Below are 13,447 nucleotides of genomic sequence, written 5' to 3' on the forward strand. Positions count from 1 at the left end.
GGCTGCTTAGAAATTAAGTGTTAACGAGCAGTTGGACAGGTGTACCTAATAAAGTGGCCGGTGAGTGTATATTCTTTATTGTAGGCCTATGTAAGACACAAGAAAAAATGATAAAACATGTTTAAAAATATATAATAAAAGTGACACATGTTGGTCCTTATCATACACACAAGCTAGGACACATCATGGTATTTCTGGCTTCCATTTTTGATTGGGAACAGGTTAAAAACAGGCCAAATATTTTTACACCAAAATGATTAGAATTTAGAAAATACCTTCTAGGCTGAACAACTTATTGGCTTTGGAAAGATTGCTGGGTGTTTATACAGTGGTGTGAAAAAGTGTTTGCCCCCTTCCTAATTTCCTGTTCCTTTGCATGTTTGTCACACTTAAGTGTTTCGGAACATCAAACCAATTTAAACAATAGTCAAGGACAACACAAGTAAACACAAAATGCAATTTGTAAATGAAGGTGTTTATTTATCAAAGGTGAAAAAAAATCCAAACCATCATGGCCCTGTGTGACAAAGTAATTGCCCCCTAAACCTAATAATTGGTTGGGCCACCCTTAGCAGCAACAACTGCAACCAAGCGTTTGCGAAAACGTGCAATGAGGCTTTTACAGCGTCCTGGAGGAATTTTGGCCCAGTCATCTTTGCAGAATTGTCCTAATTCAGTTACATTAGAGGGTTTTTGAGCATGAACGGCCTTTTTAAGGTCATACCACAACATCTTAATAGGATTCAGGTCAGGACTTTGGCTAGGCCAATCCAAAGTCTTCATTTTGTTTTTCTTCAGCCATTCGGTGGTGGACTTGCTGGTGTGTTTAGGATCATTGTCCTGCTGCAGAACCCAAGTTCGTTTCAGCTTGAGTACACGAAAAGATGGTCGGACATTCTCCTTCAGGATGTCTTGGTAGACAGCAGAATTCATAGTTCCTTTTATCACGGCAAGTCTTCCAGGTCCTGAAGCAGCAAAACAGCCCCAGACCATCACACTACCACCACCATATTTTACTGTTGGTATAATGTTCTTTTTATGAAATGCAGTGTTCCTTCTACGCCAGATATACTTGGACACACACCTTCCAAAGAGTTCCACTTTTGTCTCATCGGTCCACAGAATGTTGTCCCAAAAGTCTTGGGGATCATCAAGATGTGTTTTGGAGAAATTGAGACAAGCTTTGATGTTCTTTTTGCTGAGCAGTGGTTTTCTCCTTGGAACTCTGCCATGCAGGCCATTTTTGCCCAGTCTTTTCCTGATGGTGGAGGCATGAACGCTGACCTTAACTGAGGCAAGTGAGGCCTGCAGTTCTTTGGACGTTGTTGTGGGGTCTTTTTTGACCTCTTGGATGAGTTGTCGCTGCGCTCTTGGGGTAATTTTTTTTCACCTAATAATAAACACCTTCATTTACAAATTGCATTTTGTGTTTACTTGTGTTGTCCTTGACCATTGTTTAAATTGGTTTGATGTTCCGAAACACTTAAGTGTGACAAACATGCAAAGGAACAGGAAATGAGGAAGAGGGCAAACACTTTTTCACACCACTGTATATACATTAAAAAAGGGACGTTTAGCTCCGAGAATGTAATAGTAATACATTAGAGGCACAAACTGTGGCTACCACTAACCATACAGTAAATGTGCCATTATACCAAACAGTTAGAAACACACAGAGTTGGATGATAACGCTTGGGTTCAGCAGTATAACATTTTAGTGTTCACAACAAAAAAGTATAATTATTTTTATTCTTTTCTAACTGCTAATACTTTTAGTGTTACACCTTCTCACATATGCAAATGTATAGCCTTTTTCTGTAATTGTCAGACATACATTTTGGCCTAATAAAACTTGAAATCGGCAGAATTGAATATATTTATTGATGAAACTAATGATGAAATACAAATGATCATTAAGTATAGCTTTGGTAGTTGGCACCCCTGTCCGCCCTCTGCCAACAGAGCTTAAAAACTGACTCATTCAAAATGAAGTTTCAAATGAGACCGGTGATGTCGTACAGTACGTCACTGGTGTGTTATTCTACATTTATCCCCCTATTAATATACCTTGTAACCCAACACCATGCTGTTCAGCTGCTCCTTATGTCCCGGTTCACACCCAGACAGACAGGCCTGGTTGTTTTTCTGGCCTCTAGTCAAGTAGCCTACATTAGCTGGGCAGCCCAACCACAGCAGACAGGGTGAGAATTAACCACAGGCTCCATGCTCCATGGAGAGGGGAAAAAGACTTTGTAGGACTCAAAGAAACTCTGTTTGACTAGATTCAAATTCGCAGGCTAAGCTGCATCCAGGACATCTATGCTCTGCCAATTAGGGCTGCACTGCACAATAAAAGCAAAATATCTTATTTTGACTGAAATTACGATTATGATTAACAATATTGGAGGGAATGAACATTTTTGCTTTATTGTGAGTTTTGTGGGAATCTGATCCAAACAAAGATTTTTTCTTTAGTCTGTAGGGTACGATTTGTAGGCCGGGACTTCTTTGCAGCACCACAGTAATACATTCAGAATGGTTTGACACATTTTTTTGCCTTCAACAAATATTGTGCTCCCCTGCAATTTGAATAGTGTACTAGTACATATTACAGTTTTAACACATTTGCGATTCATTGTGCAGCCCTACTGCTGATCCTTATAGTTTATTACTCGACAAGCTCAAAACAAACAGCACCCAATAGAAGCACCCTGTATAGTAGTTAAACACCAGGAATAGAGACTTCAGGGTGAGAATTAACGGCAGGCTAAAGAAATGAGACCCGGTACGGGTGGGTGATACTTTTTTTGGTCGGGCTCAAGTTTGTAACTCATAAAGTATAATAAGGAGACACCAGAGAGGTTTCCAATTTCAGCAATACTGTGAATCCTAGACTTCCTTTCATAGTATGGTGCTCTTTTTTATGATTATTGGCTTTGTAAGAGATTTGAAAAACAAGTTATGATGAACAGAATTGTTATTCTCTCTGAAAAAGCACTATTCAGACCTTTTTGTAGCTGGACATAATCGTCTCTTATGTCCATAACCTGGTCATAAGAGACCATTATATTGTTGATTGCAATTATTCATGAGCCAATGAATTGTACAGGGAAACTTTGATTTGCAACAGCTTGTACAAATTACAGCAGACGTTCTGAGAATCTCATATGTCCAAGCAATTTGGTATTATAACTTACATTTTCTTAATCTTATTTTTTTAGCATCTGAAATGTAATCAAATTGAGACCTTGTAAATCGGAATCAAATCAATTTAAGAAATAATTAGCAGTACCCAGCCCTGCTCTGTACTGGGTTATTCCGGTAGGTATTGAGTACCGTTATCCAGCCGTTATTAGAACAGCCTTGAGTTGTAATTGTCCTCCATTCCTATGAGGTCAGACAAGCTTAAGGATGAAAGTCTGTCTATGTTTTTATAAGTGATTGCGTTTCTCGTGGTTCATTTCAAAGGTTTGGCCTTACCTCCTCCAAAAGGCGCCCAGATGACCCGCCGTATGGCCTTGACCCAGTCATCCATGTCATTCTGAGAGTTTGCCATGAGCAGGAAGGACTCATGGCTGATCGGGGCCCGGTCCTTCTCTCCTGTTCCACCTGGACGGACAAACGATGTATAGGAAGGAGACAGAAAGTAGGGGTGAGTATACAAGTGATTTCAAATATGTATTTGCCAGAACACTGGCATTTCTTATAGAGTGGGGCTCGAAAGTTTGGGTACCCCAGGTAAAAAATTGTAATATTGTGCACAAAGAAGCCAAGAAAAGAAGTAAAAATCTCCAAAAGGCATCAAATGACAGATTAGACATTTGTAAAATATGTCACAAATAGTTAGATTTTATTTCCATCATTCACAGATGTCATCGAGTAAGCGTCCAAAATTTGCTGAAATTTGATTGAATCCATTTTTCCTTCTACTCGTGAAATGTTTCCTGTGGCACTGGCTGCAATGCAACCCTAACCCTTTAACTTCCACTGTTCCTGGAAACTGCCATTTCTTAATTACAGAGGATATTGCCATCTAAAACGCGTTGTTATTTTCTTATAGCCTTCTTCTGCTTTGTGAGCGTCAACTATTTTCTGTTTCAGTTTTCTAGACAACTGCTTAGAAGAAGCCACGTTGCTGATTGTTGGGGTAAGGTCAGCTGAGTGTGGGCATTTAAACCTTAATATTGATATCACCTTGTCTTTCCAGACGATGATTGAGAACAATCCATGACACTGTCAGGTCTCAGCTTTCCAAAGGGGGCAGTGCACGCTAGAAACTCTGCAGGGTGCCCAAACTTTTGCAGACGCCATTTTTTGGTTTCTTTTATTTTGAAAGTGTGAATGATGGAAATAAAACTTTTTTTGATATATTACACGAATGTCTAATCTGTCATTTGATGCCTTTTGGAGATTTTTCCATCTTTTCTTGGCTTCTTCATGCACATTAATACAAAATTTTACTAGGGGTGCCCAAACCTTCGAGCCCCACTGTAGAACTAAACCAGTGGTATGTTGATGATCAGACATTGTAGCTTTCCATACATCATGGCCCAACCTTTTCATCTTTTCTTTTTTTCTGACAATATGGCCATGGTCGCATAAGGGTCAGGAGGTGTCGGGCCCTGGGTTGATAATTTGCTACTTTGCTTAAAGCACCCATATTATGCTAATTTTCAGTTTCATAGTTGTATTTTGAGGTTGTACCAGAATAGGTTTACATGGTCTCATTTTCAAAAACACCATATTTTAGTTGTACTGCTAAATTCTGCAGATCCTGTTTTCACCCTGTATGTTAAGGTCTCTGTTTTAGCTACAGAGTTGTTGGGAGCTGCACTTGCTCAATACCGAAGTAAGATCCCATCAACTAGATAACTTCGGTCAGTACAAGGCAGGATTAGCTGGGAGACTTCTTCTAAACAAAAGGCACTTTTGGAATACCTGCAGAACAGGGACATGAACGTAGTTCTTTTGGAGATTATGGTGAACTAGTGTGTGTTGCAGCAGTGTTTTGCATTGAGAATGAGCTAGCTATGCTAAGGATAGCCATCTTGTCACGGCTAGTTACGTAGAAAACCGTGCAGATTTTGAACAGCTCACCTGGAGACTGAAGGCAGAGGACATTCAGAAACTGTATCTCACTCAAAACAGCATGAATAGTTTTTTTTCTCCAAGTTTGTATGTGTAAAAGCACCAGAGACACAAAATAATACATCATTGTGCATCATCATCAAACTGAATTGCAGCCCTACACAATATTTTAATTCAGAAATTGATGCCTGGATTTAGTCCAATGTTCATTTTAATGACCGTATAGAAATTTTTCTTTGTTTTTTTGAAATATATTAGGTCCATATGTGTTTGTGTAATGTGATGAAAGGGAAAATGAACTGCTACCTCCTATGTCAGCTATCTATCTAGCCACTGAGAAAGAACAAGAGGAGAAATCAGACCAATAACAACAGCTGGTCAGTCTGACGTCATGTTGCCTGAGCTCATTACTATTCATAAACTCGCCCAGTTGCACTGGGAAAAGGATGCTGATAGCCAGGCTTTCATTGGCTATCTGTTAGCCAACCACAGTCAAGCAGCTTAGCTTGTTGAATATTAATGAGACCTGGCACAAATTGAGTCTTTCTGCCGGCTTTCTATACCACATTAGAATGGCTTAAAACAAGGTACCCTATGCATTTTTTTCCACAAAAAATGTAGAGTCCATTGTAGAACTTCAGAAATTACCACAAAGTAATGAAATACGTGTGGCAGGGCACTTTTAAAGATTTTTGGGGGGGCTTATGGAATTTTAGTCGAGAAGACAGATGTAGACAGGAAAGTGAGGAGAGAGATGGGGGATGACATATTTAAGAAGGTGTACAATAAAAAAATATTTGGTATTTTATCTTGAAATAAGCAGTTACAAGAGAATATTAATTAACACTGAATTAAATGACGGTTATACTGCTGATTCTTTTTCTGGGCTTTTTAAAAACATTTATTTGAAAGGATAGCTGAAGACAGGAAAAGAGGGGGACAAGGGGACAACTTGCAGCAAAGGCATCGGGCCGGACTCAAACCTGGGCCACTGTAGTACATGGGTCCAACAGTCAACCAGGTGAGCTACCAGGGAGCCCCAAAAATTGCATTAAAAACAGAAATCAATTAGGGTTGCTTCAGATTAAAACCAATGTGCTGTAAAAGTTTCTCAACACTAGATGGCACAATTGTCCTGTCATGCATTCTCAGTGTTTGGACTCCAACCCTCCTGCCCTGTCTTGTAATTACTATATGGCACCAGTTTGAATTTCATTCGAGGCATTAAGCTGCTTGGCACTGTGATACAGAGCAGCTTTCAATGAGTGCACAAGAAGAGGAAGCCTAATTTTTTAAATTCTTGGTCTTAATAAACATAGTGAGGTGTGCAGAGCTCACACACGCCTTGCATATGAAACTAAACACTGTGAAGCACAGTCAACATCATCAACAGGATTAAAAACCCCATTAACACCATAGGCCGCAAATATATCATACTATGTTGAAGCCATCACCTTCGTGCATTGACTGTTTTCTTCTGCTGCACGTTTAAATAATGTGGGACATATGTCCTCTGTTTCCCTGCGGTCTGAGCCCTTAGTGTTGGATGGTGTGTTGCCACAGTCCCAGTCATTGTTGTCCCAGTCAATAAGCTGCAAGGAGGGAATCCAAATATAAACAGTGGTGCCATAAAGCTAAGTGCCATTGTCACCCAGCTTTGCAAAGTCACACTGTCATGATAAACAACACTGTGGTCTGTCTTCAGATTTGCTCCAGTGGAGTGGAAATAGTGAACCAAAGATGTTGCATTATTTGATATTTTGCCCTCGTAAATGCATATTGTCTGTATGAGAATATGCACAATATTACCTAAACGACCAATTTGCCCTGAAGAAAAGAGGTAAATTAAAAGGGTGATTTAAAACTTAGACACTAAGGAGCCTTGGTACATCGAACACTTCCTTTATATGCCCTGATTACACACAGACAGACACGCACACGCGCACACACACACACACACACACACACACACATGCACGCACACACACACACACACACACACACACACACAGACAGACAGACAGACAGACAGAGACAGAGACACTTAGAATCAATCCTGAGAAAGCTGACAGACTCCAAAACATCCAAGCCTTGATGGATGAGGAGTACAAAGTTCCTATTTGAAGCCAATTAAGATAACACTGACTGCAGATGTTGAACTGAGTTTTTCTTCCAAAGTCTCAGGATCAATTTAATTTCCACCTAGTGATCTTCAGACAGGCGTTGACATTTGAGCCTATGAAAAAGTGGAATGTTTACAGCATAAAACTTAAGCCTGTTGAAAGGATTTGGTGCCATGAATTGTATGGGTATCAACTCTAAACAACCTCTGTGCCGCTTATTATTATTATTATTATTATAGTGAGAGAGAGAAATGGCATTCTAGCTTGTGTGTCTGAGAGAATTCAAATATTGTTGTTACTTTGTATTGTTAGTTAATAGACAATCGGCATTTTAGGATTTCTGCTCAGCTTGTTGAACCCTTCACCCTTGACTGTTTTCACAAGTAGTATAAACGAGCCATTTGGCACTTAACTACTCAAGCTACTTTTTTCACCTTTCTTAACAAAATGTAATAGTCTAGAAAGGACATATTTTGCAGGACTGTAATTATAGTGCTGAAAAATATGCAAGAATCAACAAAAAAGGGAAGGAAAGCGTACAAAATCGATGCACACAATGCAAAATACACCACTTCATTGGCCGGACTAAAGATACTCATGGATAACTTCCCGGTGAATACTAAAATACAACCAGAGACCCCTGGCCTTACAGGCTCTCTTCAGATCTGACCTCATGTTTTTCATCCCGCAAGCACTGCTGTTGACACAACAAGCTCCCACCACAATATACAGTGAGGAAAATAAGAATTTGAACACCCAGCTATTTTGCAAGTTCTCCCACTTTGAAATTATGGAGGGGTCTGAAATTGTCATCGTAGGTGCATGTCCAGGTGCATGATTATGTCTCTCATGTGAGAGACATAATCTAAAACAAAATGCAGAAATCACAATGTATGATTCTTTAACTATTTATTTGTATGATACAGCTGCAAATAAGTATTTGAACACCTGTCTATTAGCTAGAATTCTGACCCTCAAAGACCTGTTAGTCTGCCTTCAAAATGTCCACCTCCACTCCATTTATTATCCTAAATTAGATGCACTTGTTTGAGGTTGTTAGCTGCATAAAGACACCTGTCCACCCCATACAATCAGTAAGAATCCAACTACTAACATGGCCAAGATGAAAGAGCTGTCCAAAGACACTAGAGACAAAATTGTACACCTCCACAAGGCTGGAAAGGGCTACGGGGACATTGCCAAGCAGCTTGGTGAAAAAAAAAACACTGTTGGAGCAATCATTAGAAAATGGAAGAAGCGTAACATGACTGTCAATCTCCCTCGGACTGGGGCTCCATGCAAGATCTCACCTCGTGGGGTCTCAATGATCCTAAGAAAGGTGAGAAATCAGCCCAGAACTACACGAGAGGAGCTGGTCAATTACCTTAAAAGAGTTAGGACCACCGTTTCCAAGGTTACTGTTGGTAATACACTAAGACGTCATGGTTTGAAATCATGCATGGCACGGAAGGTTTCCTTGCTTAAACCAGCACATGTCAAGGCCCGTCTTAAGTTTGCCAATGACCATTTGGATGATCCAGAGGATTCATGGGAGAAAGTCATGTGGTCAGATGAGACGAAAATAGAACTTTTTGGTCATAATTCCACTAACCGTGTTTGGAGTAAGAAGAATGATGAGTACCATCCCAAGAACACCATCCCTACTGTGAAGCATGGGGGTGGTAGCATCATGCTTTGGGGGTGTTTTTAGCACATGGAACAGGGCAACTGCACTGTATTAAGGAGAGGATGACCGAGGCCATGTATTGCAAGATTTTGTGGAACAACCTCCTTCCCTCAGTTAGAGCATTGAAGATGGGTCGAGGCTGGGTCTTCCAACATGACAATGACCCGAAGCACACAGCCAGGAGAACCAAGGAGTGGCTCTGTAAGAAGCATATCAAGGTTTTTGCGTGGCCTAGCCAGTCTCCAGACCTAAACCCAATAGAGAATCTTTGGAGCGAGCCCAAACTCTGTGTTTCTCAGCAACAGCCCAGAAACCTGACTGATCTAGAGAAGATCTGTGTGGAGGAGTGGGCCAAAATCCCTTCTGCAGTGTGTACAAACCTGGTGAAAAACTACAGGAAACGTTTGACCTCTGGAATTGCAAACAAAGGCTACTGAACCAAATATTAACATTGATTTTCTCAGGTGTTCAAATACTTATTTGCAGCTGTATCAAATAAATAAATAGTTAAAAAAATCATACATTGTGATTTCTGGATTATTTTTTTTTTGATTATGTCTCTCAGAGTGGACATGGACCTGCGATGACAATTTCAGACCCCTCCATGATTTCTAAATGGGAGAACTTGCAAAATAGCAGGGTGTTCCAATACTTTTTTTCCTCACTGTATACAGCGTGTGACTCACAGTATGAGTGCTGTAGTCAGCAGTAGCCAAACATACTGTATCTATAGCTATCCATCACACATCCACACGTTTTTATCCGAATTAAGTGAAAGAGAAACAGTAAAATTCGATGGAATTTCATGAATCAAAGGAAATACGTTCAGTCTCATTGGATTTTCTCTTGATCGATATAAAACTAATAGTCATAAAGAAGAGGTTGTATGTCTGATCTTCTATCCGTCTCAAAGGTACTCACGTGCTCCGCTCCAGCCTCTACAACACGGGTTCAAAATCTCCAGCATCTGTTTCCCGTTACCTTGGAGATGTTGTTTCTCCAGTCTTCCCGGCTTGCAGCACACCGGCCCCATGTCTGAGTAAGCTGCAGCTGGGACCGGGTCGGCTCTGGCCTAAAGCTGCAGCATGAAGCGGCTTCTCCGTCAACGCTTTGCCCGTTTGGAAGCAGATCAGTCCGCAGGTAGCACCAATGGCCAGATCCTGCCAGTGAGGCATGCTCGATTGCCAGCCGAGAAACAAAACTCGTCAAACGAGTCCCACTTCCTACCCTTCACTCATTAATTGTGTCCATTCATTCACTCTCTTCTTCCTGTTTCTTTCATTTAACAGTGTGGGCAGCAGGTTCGTTCCCTCAGCCCCCCTGGGGAGAAGCAAATCCCTGAGGAGGAGTGGAACAAGGCTCTTTCTCTCTCATTCGGCCTCTCCCTCTCTCTCCATTGGGGTGTGTGTGTGTGTGTGTGTGTGTGTGTGTGTGTGTGTGCGTGTGTGTGTGTGTGTGTGTGCGTGTGTGTGTGTGTGTATAGTACCAGGGAGATGGGCTGTCCTCCAATCTTTGCCAAACAAACTTGTATACACACGCACACAGACAGACAGGCAGACAGACACACAGACAGACACACTGACAGACAATAGCCATCAATCTCTGTGAGATGAGGGCAGTGTAGACTTTGGATTCTTCCCACTTGTTCCAGGATCACACAGAACCGTATGAATGGAATCATCTGCACTTTCTGTTACCGATTACTATTTCCCAAAATGTATCCTGCTGTTCACAGGAAGTCTGATTATGGGTCTTTCTATTTCTTGAAAATGCCAGTTAGCCTAAGCTTATAGAGTGCAAGCATGTAGTTGACGTGTGCTTCAATTCAACTCTTTAGTCCTCATTTTCCATTTTATCTGTTTATGAAGAGACTTTTTTTTTTTGTTCTGAAAACTGAGCTGAGACATGGTAACAACACTTTTGACATGGTTACAGAAAGCACATTCTCCAGGGTCTATAGCTTTAACTAAACTAATTAAGCAAAGACAATACTTTCTAAATATTAACCAAACAGAGAGAGAACCTGCCTGAGGTTGTTTTGGGGTCTTGTTAAATAATCTACAATTGACATATTCTGTGGACCTAGTTATTCTTAGCAAATGTTTTTGGCCACCACCATACCTGAACTGACTGTTCCACCTATTAACGTTTTTATTCAACCAAGATTCAAGAAAAGCCACGCCAGCACTAACTTCTTTGCTTTGATTAATCCTTACAGCAACAATTACTGAAAAAACTAAGATGGATGCTAAATAGTTAAATTATGTACAGAAAATCAATCTCACACAATATGAACCATTATAATACATTCAAGATACATTAAGCATCTCTTGTTAAGTTGCATTCTTTTTCATAGTGTAAATGGCAATGTATGTTTATTATCCCATTTATCCACATTTGCAGTGTAAAAGGGTACCTGTGGGTGGTTAAAGCATGACTGTCGGAGTATAGGCCTACACTGCAAAAAGTCTTAAAGGACAATTTCAGCGCAAAATGAACCTAGGGGTCAATGACACATGGGTACCGAGTCGACCGTTCCCTGGGATATGTTTTCATGCTAATCGAATGGAACCAGTTTTAGCGCAAACCGCTAATTAGCTTATAACGGTAGTAGTCGGGGCACTGGTGAAGTAAAAAGAAATCGCTATTTCTATACCACTAACAAGGCTCAAAATAGCACCACACTTCCATGGTAGCATAACAAGGCTCCCTCCATGTAAACAGCAGCAACAAGAACTTTGTAAGTTTACAGTTTACAAAGACTCTACCGTTCACATGTACAGGCAGGCGCCATCTAAGGAAAACAATCATGACCAGTCACACGACGAACGCCGCGCTTGAGCCATGTTACGCACAGTTACAAAGCATAAAGCAGAAACTAGTGCAGCTATAAGATAATATCAAAAAGGAAATAGTTTGGCATTTTTGGGACATTGGTGCATTTGATTTCTTGGTAAGAGTTAGATGAGTGGATTGACTCCCCCCTCAAATCTATAGTTTAAGAAAATCTGCGTTTATAGGATGTAGAAGGTATGACCGGCCTTACTCCGCATCTGATAGGCTAGTACTCTTTGCCTTAGTTGGTTGGATTGGTTAGGCATGGCGAGTGAGATTGTTAAAGGTTAAGGCAAGAATACCAGGGTAAACCAATCAGAGGGAGAGTAAGGCAGAGTGGGGCAGGACATGTCTTAGCCGTCCTAGGAAACGCAAATTTGCATACAGCCAGCAAGCTTTATTTAGCACAAAGACTGGAAGCAGGGAGAAAGAGCAAGCCCGGCTCTGTCAATGTTTTCCACCACCTTTAAGTCTACTTATTAGCACGTTATATCTTGTTTGTTTAATTCATACACAACCCGAAATGTGAGGTGCTGCTAGCTGTTTCTCACTGTGTTCAGTTTTTATGCTAGGCTAAGCTAATACCCTGCTTGCTCTAGCTTGGTATTTTAGCGTACAGACATAAGAGTAGTATACATTTTTTCATCAGCAAGAAAGTGAGTGTGTTTCCAAATTCCTAACTGTCCTTTTTAATAGAAACATTAAAAAAAATCACTCTCCCCATGGGTGCATCTAAAATCACAGTATCTGAGAATGTTAATGTGTCATATTTTTCTTTAGACCTCCCTATTTGCAATGCTTTTTGAAGGCTATGGATCAAACACCTGGCTACAAACAGACCCAATGAAGATTAACATAATAGGCAACATATAGTTGTGTTACTATTACATATGTCAATGTGCAAGGGTAACTGTAACCGTGTGAACTCTGATGTTGCTTATCAGAACAATAGCATTTCTGAAACACAGAAAAATCCTGTGTGTGTGAGTGCATGGACAGTGTGCGAACTGCCTAAATGGCTAACACCATAACGAATTAGACGAAGCCGTCACGTTTGCACAGACACAAGTGTGTTTTGTGTGTGGGCTGTTTTCCAGATGGCTTAATTGCTTCACACTACCACAAACAGAGGGCTTAAAGCCTTGAGTCAGCCGTTAAATACAAAGAATATTTTAGAATACACAGTTATTTGCCCCCTTTTCTTCATGCCTACAGGCTTGGAGATGAGCTCCCACTGAGCAACATTTAGAACGGACTGCCAGGTTATTGTGTTGAATGTACATCCACACATGGCGATTTTTTATTCTGGCCACACTTATTTATTATGAATGCTAACTATTCAATAATGATGATTTCACACTGTTCTGTCAGTTATGACGCTGTTCTTTTTCCCATGATGCCTCCATCTGCTTCATAGACAAGACCTGTAGGTAAATCCATAGCCATGGAAAAAAAAGTGCACTGGGGACCTTTAACACAACACAACGCACGAGTGTGTGTGTGTGTGTGTGTGTGTGTGTGTGTTTATGCATGTTCTGTTATTATTTAAGCCTACTGCCTCTATATAGTCCCACTCTACCTTTCATCTGAAGGCATCTGAGCCTGTGGCAGAAGGTTGTGTTGTGTTGTGTTCATGACAGAGATGGGAAGTAACGAAGTACAAATACTTCGTTACTGTACTCAAGTAGATTTTTCTGATATTTCTACTTTACTT

At 40.6% G+C, this 13,447-nt stretch overlaps 1 protein-coding gene across 2 annotated transcripts in view; it reads right to left on the reverse strand.

Moving 5' to 3' along the window:
• Positions 1–13,447, reverse strand: part of si:dkey-191m6.4 (rho GTPase-activating protein 22) — a 48,956-nt gene that overhangs the window by 9,621 nt on the left and 25,888 nt on the right. For both annotated transcript variants that reach the window (XM_034860887.1, XM_034860886.1), the window contains exon 4: positions 3,481–3,609. In XM_034860887.1, the coding sequence (XP_034716778.1) occupies positions 3,481–3,609 (129 nt within the window). The remainder of the gene's footprint in view (positions 1–3,480; positions 3,610–13,447) is intronic.

This window comes from Etheostoma cragini, chromosome 21 (assembly GCF_013103735.1).
Source record: "Etheostoma cragini isolate CJK2018 chromosome 21, CSU_Ecrag_1.0, whole genome shotgun sequence".
NCBI lineage: Eukaryota > Metazoa > Chordata > Actinopteri > Perciformes > Percidae > Etheostoma > Etheostoma cragini.